Source organism: Macrosteles quadrilineatus, unplaced genomic scaffold (genome assembly GCF_028750875.1).
Source record: "Macrosteles quadrilineatus isolate MER2022 unplaced genomic scaffold, UCM_ALF_1.0 Scaffold_3__2_contigs__length_128488019, whole genome shotgun sequence".
Lineage (NCBI taxonomy): Eukaryota > Metazoa > Arthropoda > Insecta > Hemiptera > Cicadellidae > Macrosteles > Macrosteles quadrilineatus.
The window spans coordinates 9,976,298-9,997,983 of NW_026542596.1; the positions used below are offsets into that span (position 1 = coordinate 9,976,298).

At 32.8% G+C, this 21,686-nt stretch overlaps 1 protein-coding gene across 1 annotated transcript in view; it reads right to left on the minus strand.

Annotated features, from left to right (window-relative positions):
* Window positions 1-21,051, minus strand: part of LOC128989917 (uncharacterized) — a 38,668-nt gene extending 17,617 nt beyond the window's left edge. Inside the window, exons 1-17 of the mRNA XM_054412049.1 lie at window positions 20,957-21,051; window positions 20,188-20,239; window positions 19,615-19,709; window positions 19,161-19,274; window positions 18,237-18,427; window positions 15,820-16,012; window positions 12,979-13,116; window positions 11,428-11,616; window positions 9,983-10,088; window positions 7,046-7,153; window positions 6,475-6,602; window positions 5,640-5,870; window positions 4,766-4,892; window positions 4,289-4,380; window positions 3,499-3,615; window positions 2,503-2,693; window positions 829-1,018 (exon numbers count right to left, since the gene is read on the minus strand). Coding sequence (XP_054268024.1) covers window positions 829-1,018; window positions 2,503-2,693; window positions 3,499-3,615; window positions 4,289-4,380; window positions 4,766-4,892; window positions 5,640-5,870; window positions 6,475-6,602; window positions 7,046-7,153; window positions 9,983-10,088; window positions 11,428-11,616; window positions 12,979-13,116; window positions 15,820-16,012; window positions 18,237-18,427; window positions 19,161-19,274; window positions 19,615-19,709; window positions 20,188-20,239; window positions 20,957-21,019 — 2,325 coding nt within the window. The 5' untranslated portion in view covers window positions 21,020-21,051. The remainder of the gene's footprint in view (window positions 1-828; window positions 1,019-2,502; window positions 2,694-3,498; window positions 3,616-4,288; window positions 4,381-4,765; window positions 4,893-5,639; window positions 5,871-6,474; window positions 6,603-7,045; window positions 7,154-9,982; window positions 10,089-11,427; window positions 11,617-12,978; window positions 13,117-15,819; window positions 16,013-18,236; window positions 18,428-19,160; window positions 19,275-19,614; window positions 19,710-20,187; window positions 20,240-20,956) is intronic.
* Between the last annotated feature and the right edge of the window lie 635 nt (window positions 21,052-21,686).

Sequence of the window (21,686 nt, forward strand, 5' to 3'; positions counted from 1 at the left end):
TGACCGGTAGACATACTGCAGGGTCTACACCAACAATAACCTTACTTCCTAGGATGTGAAGGTAAAACATACAATGTTTACCTCTGTGTCGGTTCTGACATCCAGGGTGACCGGTAGACATACTGCAGGGTCTTTACCACCAATAACCTTACGTCCTAGGATGTGAAGGTGAAACATACAACGTTTACCTCTGTGTCAGTTCTGACATCCAGTGTGTCCGGTAGACACACTGCAGGGTCTGTACCACTAAGAGCCTTACGTCATAGGATGTGAAGGTTATCACAACAACAACGTTTATCACTGTGTCGATTCTGACATCCAGGGTGACCGGTAGACACACTGCAAGACTATACCACTAAGTGCCTTACGTTCTAGGATGTGAACGTGGGACATACAACGTTTACCTCTGTGTCGGTTCTGACATCCAGGGTGACCGGTAGACACACTGCAAGACTATACCACCAAGCACCTTACGTTCTAGGATGTGAACGTGGGACATACAACGTTTACCTCTGTGTCGGTTCTGACATCCAGGGTGACCGGTAGACACACTGCAAGACTATACCACCAAGCACCTTACGTTCTAGGATGTGAACGTGGGACATACAACGTTTACCTCTGTGTCGGTTCTGACATCCAGGGTGACCGGTAGACACACTGCAAGACTATACCACCAAGCACCTTACGTTCTAGGATGTGAACGTGGGACATACAACGTTTACCTCTGTGTCGGTTCTGACATCCAGGGTGTGGTAGACACACTGCAGGGTCTATACCACCAAGAGCCTTACGTTCTAGAATTTGAAGGTGGAACATAACAATGATTACCTCTGTGTTGGTTCCGACGTCTAGGGTGACTGGTAGACACACTTTGGGGTCTATACCACCAAGAGCCGTATAAAGTGCTAGTTTTCCTACTGGAATGCCCATCCCGTTAGCTCCCAAGTCACCCAGACCCAGGATACGGCCGCCATCAGTTACTACGATAGCCTTTACCTCGGGTTGGTGCTTATTCTTCCTGTAGGGAAAATAGAGACTCAGGCCTTTGTTGCATTAAATTACTGGAATGAAAATAATGCCTACGATAGTTTAGAGAGTACAATACTTGTAAAGTGATTTTAAAAACATACTTAAATTACTTGTGGATAGAGTAAGTCAAGAAAAAGATTATGAGCCATAGAAATAGTCTTTAATTTCTGAACAAATAAAAAAAACTATGTAATATGTGTTTTACATAAACTATAAGGAGGTCAGTTATGTCTAAAAGTATTAAATTATGATTTGTGAACGATAAACATGGGTATCATACAGTCATGTCTTAAACTCTTAATTTAAAATTACCTTTTTTATAGGGTTGTGAGGAAATTTTGAAAGTCACGTATTATACTAGAACTATTCATACAAAGTAATGGAACGATATTATTAACAATAATGTATTTTACTAATGATATTTTGGAACAATAGCCTTTTATTAATAAGAATCTTATATTGAAAACTTTTAGCTCCAAAATAAGTAATAAGGATGTAGATTAATCAAACATTGTGCTCCAGTGAAATCGCTATAACAGCATGTGCTATTCAAAAGATTCACTGTACTAACATAGACAAAAAGAATTATTTTTGTCTATGATTTTAAGAAGGGTGACACACGAAACTGATATTACAAAACCCCTGTTGAATTTAAATCAAAACAACTTTTCTTGGTTGGGACTTTATCTTCTTAGCTTATAATAATATATCTATAATTATTTGTTTTGGGATTCCATTTTAATTTCATTTCAGCCATTTAATTTATAAGCATGTTTATATACTGTACACACTGCAGAAACTTTACTAATTTGCAAACTCGCGGGTTTTCATCAAGCAGGCAGTACTTCAAAGAGTTCAAAAATATTTGTTTTTCATAAAACTCGTTCCTTATTACTTTTTTCTAAGAAACCACCAAAGGGATGTATGTTCTAAATACTAGTGGCCCAACCCAGACTTCGCAGAGCGGTTAATAATTAGACAATTATTATAAAAGAAAAACACCTTAAAATACTACTCCCCTTTTAACAACCTTAAAATACTAATTCTAAACAGGCCCAATGCAAATAAAGCATGTATTTTCTGTCTGCTTCCATGGCAACCCATCAAAACGTTCTTAAAAATTTCCCATCTCAAAACTTTGAAGCCTGGAAAGCAGATACCTAGCTCCATTTTGAAACAAGAGGCTCGTAGTAATCCTATGGATTTATATTATCTTTGTTTTTTGTCAACTAATTTGGTTCACAAGTTCCTTTTCAAGACGTACCTATATTATGTATTTACAGGGTGTTTTGTAACTCTTTACCAACCATTTAAGGTACTATTACTGGGTCAGTAATACATTTTAAGTATCACATTTAAATCGTTTCCAAGTTACTCATACAGCCGTCATTTTGAATATGTCAAAAATTCCCTTCTTTCTCGATAATCGTGAAAATTATAACCCCAAAATTTTGCATGAATTGTTTTACTTACCATTCCCTTAGTCTATTTTCAATCTGACCCTTGTCTTTTTTGTAGCTAAGTGTGATTCCAATGTTGCCTCCTTTATCAACGACAATTTTGTAGTTTTTGCAAGCTTTTCCTACAACCGGAGTGTAGATTATTGGAAGCATCTTTTCCAAGTTCTCGATAATACACTTGTAAAATTCTTCCTGTTTCTCCACCTAGTACAAAGATTGATAGTTAGTACAATGTTTACAGCTTGTGGTTGACACCAGTTATAAAATATTAGTTGTCACGCGACAGCTCTTAAACTCGTCCTCGCTTAGGATTTTGGAGTTGCACCTATCTACATAAGTGTGAAACCGGTGGTTCAACTTCCTCAATACGGGGAATAAATGCCACATACTATTTCTCTTGTTGTGTTTTCCGATGAGCGTATTCTAAGACGTTGCTCAGTCAAATATATAAGATTCACCATCTGCTTCCGACGGTAAAGACTTTACTCTCTATTGATCTCAGTATCTAATGTTAAGGAGTGGCTATATATATATAATTATAATACAAGGGAGCCCATGTTTATTACTATTATACAGGGTGTTTTTTTAAAAACTTGCATCTTTATTTATGTAAAAACCGCAATAGATAGAAATATGCAGTTTGCGGGAATCATCTATTGACGTAGGGGGCCCATTTTTTTTTAATTGAACGTTACATTTACATTCCCCCCCTTCCCTCCCTGCCACCAACTTATTTTTTTTAAATAGCAAGGTACCCCTTGTGACATATCAAATGAAAGAGCATGAAAAAAGAAAATGTTTGATGAAAGAAAATTTAAAATCGGTTCATAAATTTGTGAGATATCCCCCCCCTCCCACCCGGAACTTAATTTTTTTTTAATCACAAGGTACCCCTTGTGACATTTTAAATGAAAGAGCATGAAAAAAAATGTTTGGTGAAAAAAAATTGAAAATCGGCTCATGAATTTGTGAGATAAATTCAAAGTTATTGTTCTTATAACTGAAATACCTGTAATTGTCGAAGGTATATGTATTTCGACAAACCGTCAAGCTTTGCATCCACTCCTTTGACACAGTCAGTCTTAAGATATTCACGAATCCTCTTCTTTAGCTTCCACTGAACACCCTAAATAATTTATAGGAATTAGTTCTAAGCTAATATCTTCACTTCATACAACTAAAATTGAGGCTTAATAGTTTTAATTACATTATACGTTATCAAATTATTATATCTTATAGGTAACAAATTTTCCATTTATTTTATTTGATGAGAATAATAAGAGGCCTTATCCTGAAGAGGAACATTTTACATACTTTGGACAAAATGTAGGTATCATGTTCATAGAATCAATGTGGTGTAGTAAACTATTTTCATAGCAACTTTGTGATACAATGTTGGCAGAAAATACGAAAAATGTACAGTATGAATGAATATTTTCAAAATGACAACAACGTTATTTGTATAATCCAAAATATTGATTGGTAACAATAATAATACTACTTTTTTAGATAAATGTGCATTTTAGGGTATGCACCCAGTTTTGAAATTTGCCTTCATTGTACTTGAAATTCATCGCTGGTTTCGAAAATGTATCATGTTAACCACAAAAAATGACCACATACTCAAATCAACCGGAATAACGAGCAGATCACAAATGCAAGCATTTTCGAAGTCGTTTCCTCCTTGTTGAACCAACTTTCAGTTTTAGCGAATTCCCCATATAGGGAATAAGCTATTATAATATTATATTATAGTAGGCCTATTTATTCTTACTACCTCTACAGAAATAAACACTTACAACTTTGTATTGCTTCTCCTTAACATAAACCTTGTATTCATTTAAAGTCCAGCTTTCCATCCCTGGTGGATTGCTTTTTAAATTCGACAGACCTGCAAAGAAATTTGCAACGAGTGAAATGTTTGTATTCAAAGACAGATCAACTTGTATATAAAGTGATGAAGCTGTGATAAATACGAGGCCGTATTTCCCTAACGGGTTTCCGAGGGCCCCTAAAAAATAATTATTTACCCTAAAAGATAATCTATTAGGGTTTCACTTTTGATCCGAGCTTTTTTTAACGTGATCGCTAAAAGCTTCTGTAAAGATTGAGTGATCGAAAATCATAACTTCGCCTCGATCACCGGAGACGACAACGAAGTATCTCTTATTTATGAACCCTAACATCCCTTGAAAAGTAAAAAAGACATGCAAGGAATAGAGTCTTTTTAGTAATTGATGTAAAAATAATAATACGATACAGATAATCACACTTACCTTCTTTCACAGCAAACTGAACTATAGCGGCAGCGATGCTTACAGAACAGTCCATCCATTCTGGCAGGGAAGGGTAAATACTCTTAGTTTTATCGTTGTATTTCTTTATACACTCTGATGCCATGGTCTGTAACGGGGTATAGGCTTAAATCTTTCGTCATGTAAGAATGGATTGGGCAACAGTCATTAAAAATAGAGAAGAGAATTGTATTCAGGGGAAAACATGTAATGGACAAAGTGAGCAAGGTACTATTTTTCATTGATTTTTTTAGAGCCAAGTCTTAAAAAGTTGGAAACATAAATAGTTGATATTTGATTTAGATCTTTTTTTAATAACCTTAAAAGAACTTTGATTCACTCTGAGTTGTAAATAATATATTGAATAAGCGTAATAATTGAATAAAATACAAATATGCATGTTTCAACAAATGCTTTGGAATTAAATGGTGGAGAAAGAATATTCACAATACAAACATATAAACATATAGGTACATATAAACATATAAACATATAAACATATAGGTCTTTGGCTCCTGGACAAACCCAAACTTAATGGAGTGAAGAAGTAAAAACTTTTGGTAATGTACCCTAGTTGCTCTAAGTAATTTTTTAAGTTAATTAAAGTCAGTGAATCGTATTGTAGCATTGGTAGACATTATTAAAGTGGCAGGACATAGACGTCCTATGAGGATATTAACTAATTTTGATCGCACAAAAACCTAGCCCTGGTCCCAGATCACTGCGACGCTTAGTAAGCTATGTTGACAGACTGAAGTTCTTAATTTCTTAATTTTAAGTTAGCACTCTATAAAAATAACAAAAAGCTTTTTTACACCTGTTAAGTTTACTAACATAAGAACTTTTATCAACTCACCTCTGCTGCAATTGCAAACACCTTGTTGGGCACCTTTTTCATCTGAGCCAAAATCACTCCCTGAACAATACCTGGGAAGATGTAGTTATCGTTGCATTGGACGATCTCAAAGTTCTGCCTGCGAGTGAGGAAAATGTCATACAACGTCTTCCATGGTCTTTTCTTACTTTTCTTACTTCCACCCTCTGAGTCTTCCTCGAATAGCTTTTCATTGGCGGTAAATAGATTGCCCTACAACAAATAGTTTACAAGATGTGATATACTACAGGTGCTCCGGTTTTTTAAAATTCATATCCAAGCATTTTATTGTTAATAATCTAATCCCACTATTACCCCGTTACTTTATAAAACATGGTAGCATAGTAGAGTCTTTGCAGCACCAGCCTGACCCAAATACCTATCCTGTCAACCCACCGTTCTCGTCTTCACCTATTCGACTCTCTTGTATTCCTACACATCAGTCTTCGAAACCAAAGACAGGCTTGCTTTGCACCATGGTTGAAGAGGTTACATCTTCTACCCTAACCTTTCACCACGATGGCTACACCGTTCAGGCCAATGCCTCTACTCTGAGATCCTCTTAACTATCTGAACCTCAGATACCTTGACCTCCGAATTCCGATTCTAACCATCCAAGTCTCCCCAACAACAACTCAAGGTCTTACAAACTTGCTAAACCACCCATAATTCCCAAACAACTACATTTAAAACGTAAATCCCTCAAGCTTTGAGCTCGCTTCGTAATACACTCAATGCTCAGCATCTGACAAAGCACTCAATCTTTCACCTTATCTTATCACAGTTCTTCAGTAACTCTACCTCTCATTTACTTTACCTTAGCGTATATATAACTTTCTCCAATTGTGCACTCTAGCATTATTATTGGAGGTGATTGACCCACATTGGCTTTTTTCATATTATTTAATACATTTTGAGTGAACAGATCTTTTGCTCCGGAAACGCCTGCAAAATATGCTTTCTTAGTTTTATTATCGTCAGGAAATACAATACCTAGAAGTAGGCTATATGTATGGTTAGTTCTTAAATAGTTAGTTCTTCCACATTTTTAAACTTATTACTTAAAGTTTTCAAAGTTCCTTTCGTCCTAGAAAAAAACTGCCCTTTCGAAATCGAAGTAAGAGTGGATACTTGTCAGTAAATCGTTGTGAAAGTAAAAGTAAGTTTAAGAAAACACATTTTGGTTATATGAAGAATAAATTAATATGGGTGATGTGTTCGTATCACCACAGACCGTAAATTAAATTATTAATTAATTATAATTCTATTTATTACACTCCATCCCATAGTTTATTGAAGCTAAAATCAAAATTCTTCCTCCAAAATAAATTAAGGCAGGTAACTTTTATTTAGCGTTCAGCTAGTATTACCAAATTTGTCTATCTTACCAATCAGAACATTAGGTTTCAGCCACAAAACGATATTTTCAAGATTAACAGTGTCTTGTCCTTTATCTAATTGATGGCAAAATAGCTGTGCATTTTTGTCCTCCAGTTCTAAAACATATACAGGTAATATATACATATGCATCTTAAGTAAGACCTATCAAAGTAGTGTGAAGACCAACAACTTATGTTTTAAACTAATCAATTAAGGGAGGACTTCTTAAATGTTTTATAAATATACGATTATTTGAACAAAACTTTCCACAGAGAAATAAAAACTGAATGGAGTTTTATTCCATTTAGAATTGTAATATTCTGCTCACCACCGAGTTGATTCATGTCATCATATTATGTTACTAACTTTTATTATATCATGATATTGTAATATAAATGTCACTATCTATACAGAGTGAATTCTCTAAATATTGAGTATATTATATTGCCCTGATATCCGTTTTTAATTCAATACTTGCATATATTTTTCATTAGTTATTTATTACTATAGTTCGGCCGCTTAGAAAACAACCTGCGTGCTAATGCTAAACCAATGCTGGAGGAGGTCGCTTTCTAAGCGGCCGAACTATAGTAGGGTAACCGTCCTTCGCACGGTGTCTCCGTATATTTCCTCACGTGCTTAGGCCTACTCATATCGCCCAGGGGAAGCAGAAGTGGAAAGTTTGGTTCTTCAAATCACAAAAAAAATGTCTGCACATCCATAAAACTAATCTCCTATTTATTTTTAATTCAAAATTAAATCGTGTAACTTAGCTTTTTTCCAAAGATTTTATTTTTATTCAAGTAGTGGTGGAAACTTAATTGCCTTCTCAGTACAAAATATATAGCTGATACCATATAAAAATACTGTAATGATAAGATTTGCCTGGTTTTCAAATCATAAGCAGACTTTAAGTTGAATTTACTTAAAATCCTTCCCATATTTGTAGTCAATAGGTAAGGAGGAAACTTACAACAAAAGCTTAAGCAAAATAGTGAAAAGCTTTTATTATCTTATACCATTTAAACATATCCCTAGGGTTAACTAATTTATCAATGTAAATCAAACATCAACCAAAAGCATAATATTTGTTACGGTACCTGTGAGGTTCAAACAACACGTTTTACTGTTGACATTTGTACACTGAAGTAGATATCCTATATTTATAGACTACCTGTAGTAGCTATTCCTTATTAAAAAATAACATCGTTGATTAAGCCACAGACAAAATGCACTGTAGTCAACATTTTCTCCCTTTGAGATAACTGATAACATAAAAATCTCACATCTAACAATAGATTGTTATATGTTGATCAGTTTGACTCGAAAAAAGTACATAAATCAGCAATTACAACTTAGTGCTCTCTTTTGGTTGCTGAATATTTTGGTTGCTACATCCATTGTTATCTAAAACTGGAATCAACTTTTACAAGAGTATGATAGATCTTGTTCCATCAATAATTGAATGTGACACTTCACCACTTAAAAAGTTCAAGGCACATTCATTTACATAATTGTCACTGATTAAAGAAACAAAACATAACTTACACTTTCAGTATTGTTTCCAGAAACAAAAATTAATGTGTATTTGGGTTTTATAATATTCTATTTAGACGTTTTCAAAAGCTATGTAGCAGTTAACTACTTTTTTAAGTATAAAAATTACAATAAAGTAACTTAAATAAGTTTAAACTGAGCAATATGTTAACGTTATTTTTATCCTCGATTATTTTTGTCAAGTTTAGTAGCTATATCTTTATTATTATTACTTTTTATCTAACCATACCAAAACTTTTTACCACACATATAGATTTTTGCATACAAATTATATTGTTCATGTGTATTTTCATACACGCAATAACTCAAGTAAAAATAATCCGATATCGGTGAAATTTGGTACAAACGTGTAAACCTATTCGAACGAGTTCACATACCAGCATAGTTGATCCATGGGATAAAGGTATACAATTCTTGGGGATAAAAATATGTTTGTGGGGTTAAACTTATTTTCCCCTTAAAACCTGTCATTTGCAATTAATTTTTTTACGGATATTTTTTATAGCACAAAATATTATATTTACATAAAAAATAATAAAAGCTGTAAATAAAAATTGCCATGATATTCTTTTGAGAATGAATTCAAAATGTTGTATTTTGCTTGTTTGGGGAATGATTTTGATCAAATTTACTTATTTTATACTAATCTATTAAAATTTCTTTAAAACCCCACTCTATACCTTACCCTTTGCAGCAAACAGCGATAGCAACATACCGATTGCAAACATTTTTAAGGTTGATCAAATCTTAAATATTTTATCAGGATAAAATCTTAAATATTTTAAACATTTTTAAGGTTGATCAAATCTTAAATATTTTATCAGGGATAAAATCTTAAATATTTTAACACTTATTCGAGCAAAAATCCAATCACTGAATTAGAGATTCACTTAGTCTGCAGGTTTGCTACTGCGGGGATTTTTTATATTAGTATTTAGACGTTGACATTGATGCCAGTGTTTATATCCACTAGTCTGGTAAATTTGGTAAAATTTTTGTTTTTATTTGTTATGCTCACGATAAAAAACTGTCATCAATGTCAGTGTTTCGTGGATATAGTGCTTACTTGGTATTTAAAATTATTAATCCTACGAAAAGTAAGAAGCGTTTAGGTTCAAAACTGAATTAGCCGAACTTGATCATTTGGCTTTTAATAAATGATCCTTCTTAAAGAACCACATGATCTGTTCAGCAGCACAGCTGTCATAGCATTCATTTAACACTCATGCTTCGTTCAAAATTAGTTTAAAGTACACAAATTTTGCACCACTACTTCAATTGGTTCACTAATGTGAACAGGAAGTTCGACTTCCTACGTTAGACCAAGGGATTCAACAGTTTAAATTAATGAATTATTTGTACTAAAAACCACCATTCATTTTACTTACCACTACAGTCTGTTAGAAGACCCTTTTTATCCATCATATATATGTTGTCACTCTTGAAATTTGCTTCCACCATAAGTGTCCCTATGCCGAGTGCTGACTCGTATACCTGTAATGTTTTATTTCAACTACAGATTTTTAGCAATGAAAATGTTTAACTAATGAAAGGTTAAAACACCCTAAAAACTTTCAAGGGACCCTTATTTATAGACACGCGACAACGAAATTTGTGTTTCATGGCGTGTGTATGACGACTTTCCACAATACAAAAAAAGGAAAGGATTTACAAAGTCTTGGTTTTGACTAGGTGAACTTTTGAATAATTTTATTTGCAAAAACATTGGTGCAGTACTATCTTATATTCAAAGTGCAGAATGCTTAGTCCTCTAAAACGCAGTGAAAACCTTTTTAAAAGCTCAAAGATAGTTTTCCTCATTAGTGCTTTCACTTCACCCCTGTTACTTATAATTTGGACCAATGGTGGTTCCAGAAAAATGTATGATACGCAAACACTATTGTTTAGGTGGCTTACAAAAGAAGAAAACTTCCCTCCTTAGAGATCATAGTGGATCAAGTTATATATCAAGTTCGCTGCTTTGGAAAATTACAGGGTGTATCACGATGAGGATGTGACGTTTAGTTTTATATGACTTGCCCATCTATGCACCAAACTTTTTTAAACTTTGCAACAATTTTAAATAGGTTTCAAAAATCTATTGTAAAAATGTCACCTTTTTGATAGTATGGCTAGTTAAAACATAGTTAAAAACATAGTTTAAACTCTATAGTGCAGTTTTATTGAAACTAAGTTTGACGAACGACTTAATTGAACAAAAAGTGAAGTAGTGCTGTGCGTGCTTTTACACAGAACCCAATGTGCAAAAGTCAATTATGTAAAAGTATGTACCACTACCAATTTCTATCAAAAGATATTTTAATTATTCACTGTATACTATGAGGTGAACCACCCCTGTGTGGTTCAATTCCTGCCTAGGCAACCCTAAATTTTCTAACTGCTTTTGCAACCGTACAAAACTAATATCCCACGCTCATCACTTCATTATTCCAGCAAAAGCAGTCTTCCTCCGAACTTTGGTCTCAGTGTACAGTAACTGCACTTGGGAAGATTAACTAAAGCAGTATCCTTCAAACGGACAGTTTTTCAAGAATAAGTGTCAACAGCATAGCAGTAATCAAAGGAGGCAATAACTTGATAAAGTAATCGTTATATGTAGCTTATTATTGGTAAAACTATCAATACACCAAAACTTTTAACCCTAATTTGGGATTTGTGTAAAGTTTTAAAATTGTCATACTCCTTTAATGTGCATGTATTATATAGGCCTACATCAAAGCCAAAACCTCGTTGTTGGACACTCTGTATACTAGGCTATATTCAATAAATTATAATGTTGTAAAGGATGCCTAACCTTATTGTAATTACTTACTGTGTCAGCTCCAACGATTAAAACCTTTGCTTGAGTTATGCTAGTTGAAGATTTTCTCAGTTTGTCAGCCCCCAATACTCCTGCCAAGGTAGTAGCTGCTGCGCCTTGTATGTTGTCAATGAAAATCGGGTATTTTTCTTGAAATGTTTTCAGAAAAGAGTATTCATTTTCGGTCGAAAAGCCTTCAAACTGTAAGACAAATGTCAGTTGCACAGTTTTATATAAAAGAACTAGCATTTTTTCAATTTTTGCAACAGTAACTAGAGACAAGAAAAAATATTCAGTTTACGACACATTAGTTGTATCAACGTGAGCATATTGCTTCCAACCAAAATATTAAAACCTAGGGTACAAAACAAACTAACATCATACATCATATAACGCAGCCCCGCTGTGGGATTCAAATATCCCGGAGACAGCAAACCCGCAGAATAATACTGTGAATAGCTATGATATACAGTGTGTAAATTAAGTATTGAAACAAATCTGTATTTTTAAAACCGAAGTAGATGGAAATATTCTGTTTGTGGAAATAACTGTTAAACAAAGGTTTCGAAATTTTTTACATCAATCATATTTGTTAAACCCCCTAACAGGGTAGGGGGTAGGGGGTGACTTATTTTTTTCAAATAGCAACCCCTATTGAGTGAACCCTCATTTTGAAGGGTGGGTCAAAAGAAACACAGTGACGCAAATCCAAGGTGAATATCTCACCCCTAGCCACAATGGCGGATATTCCAAAATGGGTGCTTTTTTACAAAAATTTAATTTTAGAATACCCACCATTAAGGCTAGGGGTGAAATATCTACCTCGGGTTTGCATCATTGTTTTTCTTTTAACAAACCCCTTCGAAATGAGGGGTCACTCAATAGGGGTTTTTATTGAAAAAAATAAGTCACCCCACCCCCAGTTGATGTAAAAAATTGTGGAACCTATGTTATCAACCAATTCCACAAACACAATATTTCGATCTATTTCGGTTTTAAAATAATACAGATTTTTTCAATTATTTGTGAAATTGGTTGCTTTTTCACAAATGGTAAATCAAATTTTGGAATACCTGCCATTTTGGCTAGGGGTGAGATACCCACCTCGGGTTTGCTTCATTGTGTTTCCTTTGACAAATCCTTCAAAATGAGGGGTCACTCAATAGGGGTTGCAATTTGAAAAAAATGAGTCACCCCCTACTCCCTACCCCTGTTAGGGAGGTTAAAAATATTTTTGATGTAAAAATTGTGGAACCTTTGTTAACAATTATTGCCACAAACAGAATATTTCTATCTATATCGGTTAAAAAAAAGATTTGTCTCAATACTTAATTTACACACTGTATTTTATTGTTCTGTGTTTGAGGCAAACCAAAAATTGCGCTCTTAACTTATAGGTTTACTAAAAAACTATTAAACGACGTCACAGATCTCGTGGATAGTTTATATGGTAATTTTGTTACAGAGAAACCAGTAACCTACAGTCATCATTGAGTAGGCCCCCGTTTAGACCAAATAACCATGTTAAACTATTCACAATCACATAATTTAATACTGTTTTACCTGAATCAGGGTAGTTTCGCCAAAAGCGTCATGCACGGCCTCTACAAATTCTGTAATGAAGTTACTATATTGAAGTTTATCAGTAGTTCTTTGGCGTTTGTTTCCTGCGTATTTTGCATGTTTTCTTCTCAAATGGTTCTATAAACATGGGAGGCAAGTTTCAAATAAATGTTTTACTATATGAATAAAATATTTTATCTTAATTATTACTCCACATTACAAAGATACAATGATATAATGATTTTATTCGGCCAATTAACAATATTGTGACAGGCTATTTCAAACAGTGTACAAACATAAAATAAATATCAAGAGTAAACACCCTACTACACGAATAAGCTTATTTTGTATACAACGAATGTAAGTTATACTAATGCAGAGATTTGTAAGTTGTTATCAATAATTATTATAAATTAGTCTTTTGATTTCTTTTTAAATTCTATATCAAAAATATAATATATTATCAAGAAGCTATTTACTTGGAATGCTGGAAATAGATAAATTGTTAATATTCATGTATAAAAACTGCAAAGCAAATATTATAGAGCTTATGAAGACTTGAAAGAAATTATTATTAATTAGAAATTAAATAAAACCATTTACTATATACTGTATATATACCATAATATGGTATTTGGTCAATGTATTCAATGATAAAACCTACGTGTGTATAAATGTTTTAAATCATAAATACTGTACGTTTGTAAAATATATATATAAAATATATTAAGTACTAAGGAGGACCCGCAGTAGTTTTTCAATATACGTATGAAACGTATATACTTATAAAAGTAAAGTCCAATTATACAAATTAGAGCCAATTATACAAATTAGAGCATAGTAGTGAACGCAACCCCCCTGTTATTTATTGATCTACTTCATCGCTTAAAATTTTCGAGCAAATTGACTTTTAAAATAATTGGTGGTTGTATTATAATATGTACACATGAAAGCATTTTACTTAAATAAATACTTAAATACTTAAACTGTGAAGTTATGTAAAACATCATTGTACTTAAAATTGGATTTGATTTAATCTAAATTTGGGTTGAAGATTTCAGGTTGGCCTAGTTGACAGTCATTATCCAAAGATCGCGGAAGTTACTTTAAAAAGAGTTTGGTGAAAGCAGGCCTACCTGGCAACCAATAGATGCACCTTTGTTTCCTGCTCAAACTTATATTATTCATCATAGAGATTCAAATTACGATACGCACTGAGTTTTTATTCTCGTGTTGTTTGTTGTTAAACGAATTCTAGCCGTTCTCCCTTGATTTATTTTTATTTTATTTATTCATTTAACGGTTACAACCAATACAGTAAAATACATTGTTGTGCATGCAGTAACAAATCAACTATGATCAAGAGTGAATATACATGGACAGCTGTTAAGGTATTACTCTAAATAAATAACAAGTGACCAAGATTGATTGCAATAGAGTAACAATAAATAAATATTCTCAAAATAAAAAAAAAACAAGTAACAATGAAAAATTAACAACAGTGAGACACAATTAATAAATAACAACAGTGAGTAACAATAATTAATAAATAACAACAGTGAGTAACAAATAATAAATAACAACTCTTAGATAACAATAACCTAGCCAGTAAATGCAATAAAATATGTAGTGTGTAACAGTAATAAATATGCTCTTTGATAACAATAACATAACATACTTCTTTGATTGCCATAACATATTATCAATGTATTGAGGAAATAATTTCCCATCGTGTAGGAGTTTGGTGAAATGGAGAACCATCCAACTCAGGTCCTAATCTGCATATAGAAGTTAGGTTAGGTTATGTTAAGTTAGATTATATAAATATGTCCCCCGAATTCACGACCAGTAGCCGGGATCCCTACACTCAGGAGTTTGAACCGCTTTACCGTAAAAGCAAGTTCGAAGAATTACTAAAATTGCTATTACCATACACACTAACGAAAAAACAACCACCATTCATAGAACTATTTAGTGAAATAGTAGTTTACGCAACGATTGCGTTAAGTTAGTCTTACGACACGAGTAGAAAATTGGCGAGTGCCTTAAAAACTTCTACGAGTGTCGTAAAGACTATTAACGCGAGTTGCGTACACTACTTTACCTACGACACTTTTTTAAATACTAACAATCTGGATTTTAATTACTAAAAATCACTACTCATTACTTCTTAGAGAGGTTATGTTTTCGTTTATTGTCAGTGCTAATGAAAGGAAAGTGATGCAACGACTTATTGTATAATCAGCTGATTTCCTGTAATTACGTGTTTGTAAAACTTCGATAAAAAAATACGTTACCTTTTTCAGGGAATGTGTTCTGCTAGCAGCATTCTTACCATAAATACTGCATCAGGTACAATTAGGAAAATTTTGCATTTTGTTTTTGACAACTGAATGATTATAGTGAAACAGTTAATTTACAGTTAGATCTCAGCATCGAATATTGTAGAATATTATAAACAGTTTGTTCTCTCATTTCCATCTCGTCAGCTTCACTTTCACTACTGACATTATTAAATCAGTTTGATCTACCTTTCTTTAACTTCCACAAACTTAGGTTAAGAATACGCGAGTATCAACAGGAACAAGTCAGATCAACAATTAAATTGGTCAACTGATCAGCTGATTAGTTGACGTTCGAAGCATTACAATTTTAATTTTTTTCTCTCAATACTTGAACCTCATTCGTCCGTTACCTGTGTTGATATGAGAAAACCTATGCTGATATGAAATGAAACTATGCTGATATGAAAGTAAACAGTTGTTAAGTGAAACTTTTCAATTCTAAGAACTGAACTGAAATGGCTACTTTAAAAAAACGGTAGTAGGTAAAAAAATTTACCTGATTGTTAGTTCCAACATCCAAGGCAACAGTAAGAATATTGTCTGGGTGGACCCCTCCCAGGGTAGAATGCATAGCTGCTTTGCCCTCAAGAAATGCCAAGCTGTTTGCTCCCTGATCTCCCACGCCTAACACTCGCTCTCCATCCGTGACCAAGACAACACTTACATCACTGTTGGGATTATTCTGTGTCCTATAATGGAAAAAACACACCTCTGGTTGATGAATAATCTCTTAAGAAACAGACTACCTAAGTGAATATACTGTAGATTGATAGCTATATGGTTATATTTAGTAGATAGTTTTTGTTTTGAGTTATTTTAATTTGGCCTACATATATTTTGGGTGAAATAAAATGTTTAACAAAATATAATAGGAAGTAAACAAACTAAATATAAATAGACTAAATGTATAACACGCTGAGCTATCTTTTAGTTACCATGAAGATCTATCATTATTAGTTATTTATCTATAACAACAGCTGACTAACAAGTATAAGGCGTAGCCAGGTGAGATTAAAACCCTTAACTATACATTAACTATACATACATTAATATACTTCCCATGTAATGTAAATATTTGAATAAAAAAAATATTTCAAGAGTTGTTAGCCTCCGGATTACGCTTGAATAATTATAAAGGTTTAAATACCTGCACCCGGTCGCGTCACCTGTCTCGTGTCTCCGTATTTTTAATATTAAATGTTCGTCTTTCAATGTGCGTTTTCGTGTGTGTTCGTGTTCTATGTACTTATTAAATGACGACCTTCATATACGGAGATGAATAACGACGCCTTGTACAGCCTGAAGATGATTCCCTGTGAATCGAAACTATCGTTGCCACAAGCAACTTTTGGGATTACTGAATGCAGGTATTTAAACCATTATAATAAAAAAAAACCTGGTGCAATCTGTTGAGATGGTCTACCAACTAATGGCAATATTCTGTGTCAAGTGATAAATCAATCAGCTGTTTGCTATGATGTTGCATTGGTTTTAATTAATTTTAAGCCCAATAAACTATAGTTCGGCCGCTTAGAAAGCGACCTCCTCCAGCATTGGTTTAGCATTAGCGCGCAGGTCGTTTTCTAAGCTTCCGAACTATAGTAATCTCTCGTGAGATGGTCCTGAACTTTCATCTTTTTTCTTTGCTTCAAATTTGTATATCACAATGAAAGTCTATTCTGTGTATAGTCAATGTTAAAATTAAACGAAAAAATACGGTTTGCCTACTTATGCGTAGAATAGTCATCCAATGAATTTTTGCGTTCACACGAAACAATATAATAGATCAACCAAAATCATCTTGATATACAGAATATCCCTAAGAAAACAGCCAAACTCTGGTAAATGGTGTTATGGGTCAAAATAAAGAGAAAATCAAGAATAACATTTTTCCAAAATCGCTTCGTTAACCAGATATCCGCCATTTTGTATTTTTTACATAAACATTTTTATTTTTGGATTTTTTCAACCAATTTTTATAAAACTTGGTATGTAGGTTAAGGAAGAAAAGAGAAATATTAAAAAAAATCATCTTGATTCAACTTAAAATTTGAATATAGCGGCTATATTTTTTAAACTTAAATTACTCGAAAACGGCTAATTTTATGAAAAAATGTCTAAGACACTTTTATTTAGATTTCTTAATTCCCTATCAAATTTCAAATTAATAAAGATCGAATATAAAATTGTTGAAATATTACGATTTTTAGTTGTAAAATGGGGTAGAATAAGGCAAAAGCTGCATCAGGTTTGCACCATTTTACGACTAAAAATCATGATCAAGAAGTTATTTAACTAAAAATCTTAATGTTTCAGCTATTTCTTATTAGATCTTTTTGAACTTGGTATTGTTTGATAGGGAATTAAAAAAGCTAAATAAACGTGTTCCTTTCCATTTTTTCATAAAACTAGCCGTTTTTGAGTAATTTAAGTTTAAAAAATTTAAAGGGCCGTCATTTTGAAATTTTTAGTTGAATCAAGATTATTTTTTTTACTAACATTGGTCTTTTCTACCTTAACCTACATATTAAGTTTTATGAAGATCGGTTGAAAAAATCAAAAATAAAAATGTTTATGTAAAAAATACAAAGTCGAAACGATTTTGGAAAAAATGTTATTCTTAAATTTTCTCTTTATTTTGACCGATAAAACTATTTACCAGAGTTTGGCTATTTACTTACGGGACACCCTGTATAGTATCATACCAGATTCGTAGTATAACGTATAGTTTTTTGTTTGTTTTATAGTTGTAACAACATAAAAATGTTGATCAGCAATAAATCAGTACCAATTCAAATCTTCGGTTCCTCGCTTAAAGCTTTGGTGGGAACGCCAATGTCTTAAAATAGCTTAAATACAAATAAAACAACACAACGCATTCTTCAAACCAAGGTTTAAGTCATTTAAACTTACCATATCATCAGCTCCACGGTGATTTCACGATTGGCATCGTCCATATTGATGATGAGACCAATTTGCAGATCGTTTTTAACGATCGTCTTATAATTCTTACTCGCTTTCGCCACCACAGGCATGTAGACTATCGGTGCAATCCTCTCAACATTGTTAATCAAACATTTGTAAAAATCTTCTGGTTGGTTTTTCTAAAACGAAATAGAGTTTAGATAGTTGCATTTTCTTTTGAAAGATTTTTTAAATGTTATAATATGTTGTTTTGTTGGGTAGGTGTTAGGGTGCCTCGCAACCTTGTTACAACAGATTTTTTTTGCCAGTGGCATTTTTACGTGTTGAAAGGGAATGGTCCAACCCCTGGTCTTGTCGATGCACAATTTGCACTTCCCAAAGAAGCAAAGGGTGAGTATAGAGTTTGAACTAACCATTTTAAAGAGAATGCAAAATTTAATTCCACCGTTACAGTGATGAAAACGATTTTGTTTGATTATTATAAAATATTATAATTATTTGTATAACTATTGTGTAAAGTTGCACTTCCTACAGATACTATAAAATCAAATCAAAATCGCTTAAATGATCTTGAAATTTTTTTTAATAAGCCACTATTAAAATAGTAGCCATTTTTTTTTAAATTGAACTAAGTTAGCTTTCCTACAATAGGTCTCTTCTAACTTATAATACTTGTATGTATTGCAACTTTCTATAGTTGCATAAAATATCGGTTGGAAAAATATAAAAATAGAAATAAATGTTAATGTAAAATATAACCAAGGCTTGGCAGTTTGGTTGATTACTTATGGGACACCCTGTATGATAAATTACACACATTACATTGACATCCCTTAGATCTTCCTGAATCATTTTAATGCGCGTACGACATGTATATTAAGACTGCTAAGGATACAGAAAATTAAGTATTACCTGCAGGCCCCGGAGGTACATGTACTGGTCCAAGACATCGTACTTGTCGTCCAAATTATTAAGGCAAACGTCTGTCACCACACCACTCACGTAGGTTGTTGCCACTTGTTTTGCCTACAAAAAGATCCAAGATATGTTTTTCCTTTTCTTTATATTCCCCTATAATTTGTTTAACATAATTCTTTTCTAATATTAGTTCTAAGTGGTCTGCATTGAAGTGTTGCTCCTATATTCACTTGTTTTTTTCAATTATTATTCCTGATTTGTATATATAAAAAAATAATATACAAACAAATCAACAATAAAAGGTTTTTGTAACAGTAAAATATTGCAGTCATAGCATCACCTCTTTGGTAGGAACCAGGTCCCTTTTTTTTAGCTATTTCAACATATTCTAAAGTTTTAATCAACATATTCGTAATTTGCTTTATCTCCCTTCCTACATTTTACTCACATTTTTGTATATGTTCCTTGCAGCACTATACACTTTAACGCCATTTTGTATGCCAACCGATTTCAGACCAGAAAGGCGGGACAAAGTTCCTGTTGCTAAAAAAAACATATTTCTATTATAATTTATATACTTCATCACTATTTTTAGTTGCATTTCAATTTTATTTTGACTTTATTACAGTTTTTCAATCTTTGTAGAATATAGATCTGAACCCCAGATACCCATATATGTATATATATATATATATATATATATATATATATATATATATATATATATATATATATCCATAGATTTATTTCCCCAGTAATTTAAGAGTTGTCGTAATAATCTAATTTCTAGCAACGGTAGTTTGCTCAGAAGTGCGTTGCTTAGAACGTATCGTCAGTATGAACTCAACTAATACAGTTATTGCGAGTAACTAGTACCATTGACTATGCTAGTACACATATTGCTGTTTACTGCTTTGTCATTAAATGTTTGTTAAAAGCATTCTGTAAATTTGTTTGACAAAATAAATATAAAGGAAACCAAAATTGTAATAACAGAAATTTAAACTGAAATTAAACTCACGTGGACCTGTAGTCTTGGTTTCTTCTGATGATAATTCTTTTAACAATAAAATCTGAAACATTAGTATTTGATTTTGAATTTATTTCAAGCACAGTATCGTAGATAAATGAATATGCCAGTTGTTAATAATAAACATGGATCGATAAAGGTAATGGTTAAAATAAAGCCCTATACACAATCATTTAACAGGATTGGAGGTAGTAAAGTAAGATCTATCAATTTGAAAATTTTTTGATTCCTATACATTGAACACACCAAAGTGTGAAATAAAGTTCATTTTATTAATCATGCAAAAGGGGCGAAAATTCGTCTATAAACATAGCGATATAGACGGTTTATACTTATAATATATCAATTAATTATCCCATACTGCGTATCACAAATTAAAAAACCCACGCACCTATCACATGTTACATATCACAAGGCACAATTAACATCACTCGGCACATTTTGTTTATTACTTATTTCATAATAACGTATCATAAAACACATATTATACTGCATATACTACATAAAACACTTACAGAATATAAAGTATCATTTGAGAACTCTATTGATTTAAGTACTGAAAACAAGCACAATCTGTAAGAAACCTAATGTATTTTTTTGAATAAAATATTATTGATGAAATTTTAATAGTATTTCTTTAACTCAATAGCTTTAAACTGATAACATCAGTTCACGTGAATGACGAATTCCTCTTTTTGCTAAATAGTTAATACAATTTTGAACATTGACTTGTAAAAATCAAATAATAAATTAACAATACCTGAATGAAAAGTATGAAAATAAAGGTTTGAAGTCCGAACAGATGCGAATACGAGTACCTCATTGCATGGGGTCCATACACAACTGAGCTAGAGCTGTTTCAACAATAGGTTACGTAACGTTTCTACCAATATAATTACGAGTACAGCTGTACCTATTCTGTGGCATATTTAATAGCCATCAAATGTTGTAAGTAATTTGTTTCTTGCCTAAAAACGTGGTTAATGCAGTTAAAACTACTAACTACCTACATGCACAGTGCACAGGCGTTAGTATTGGTGATTCGTCAAAACAAATTTAACCGGGTTTCAGCTTTCCCGGCTGATGTTGACTATGAGTATTTACCAATACTAAGGCTTGTACAGGTACATTCCAAAAAAACTTTGGACAGCCGCCATTTTGTAACGGATAATCCTTTTGAGACGCGGTTTCCGGCAATGAACTCCACTTGACCAGCGTTTTAAAATGATGTGCATATCAACCTATGCTTACATTAAAGATTTTGTGCTTACTCCTCATGGGCCGTCCCCTGGTGAAGGTAAAAAAATGGTAATGCTTGGAAAAAGTAGTTTTCATACATATAAGTTAATGTGAAAGGTTGGAATTTTCTAACAGATTTAGTTAAATGATATTAAGCCGTTTCCAGACTTTTTTGTCACCCTGTATACAGGATGTTTCAGAACTCCCTATCGTCACCACACGATACCAATATTTAAATATTGGTCCCAATA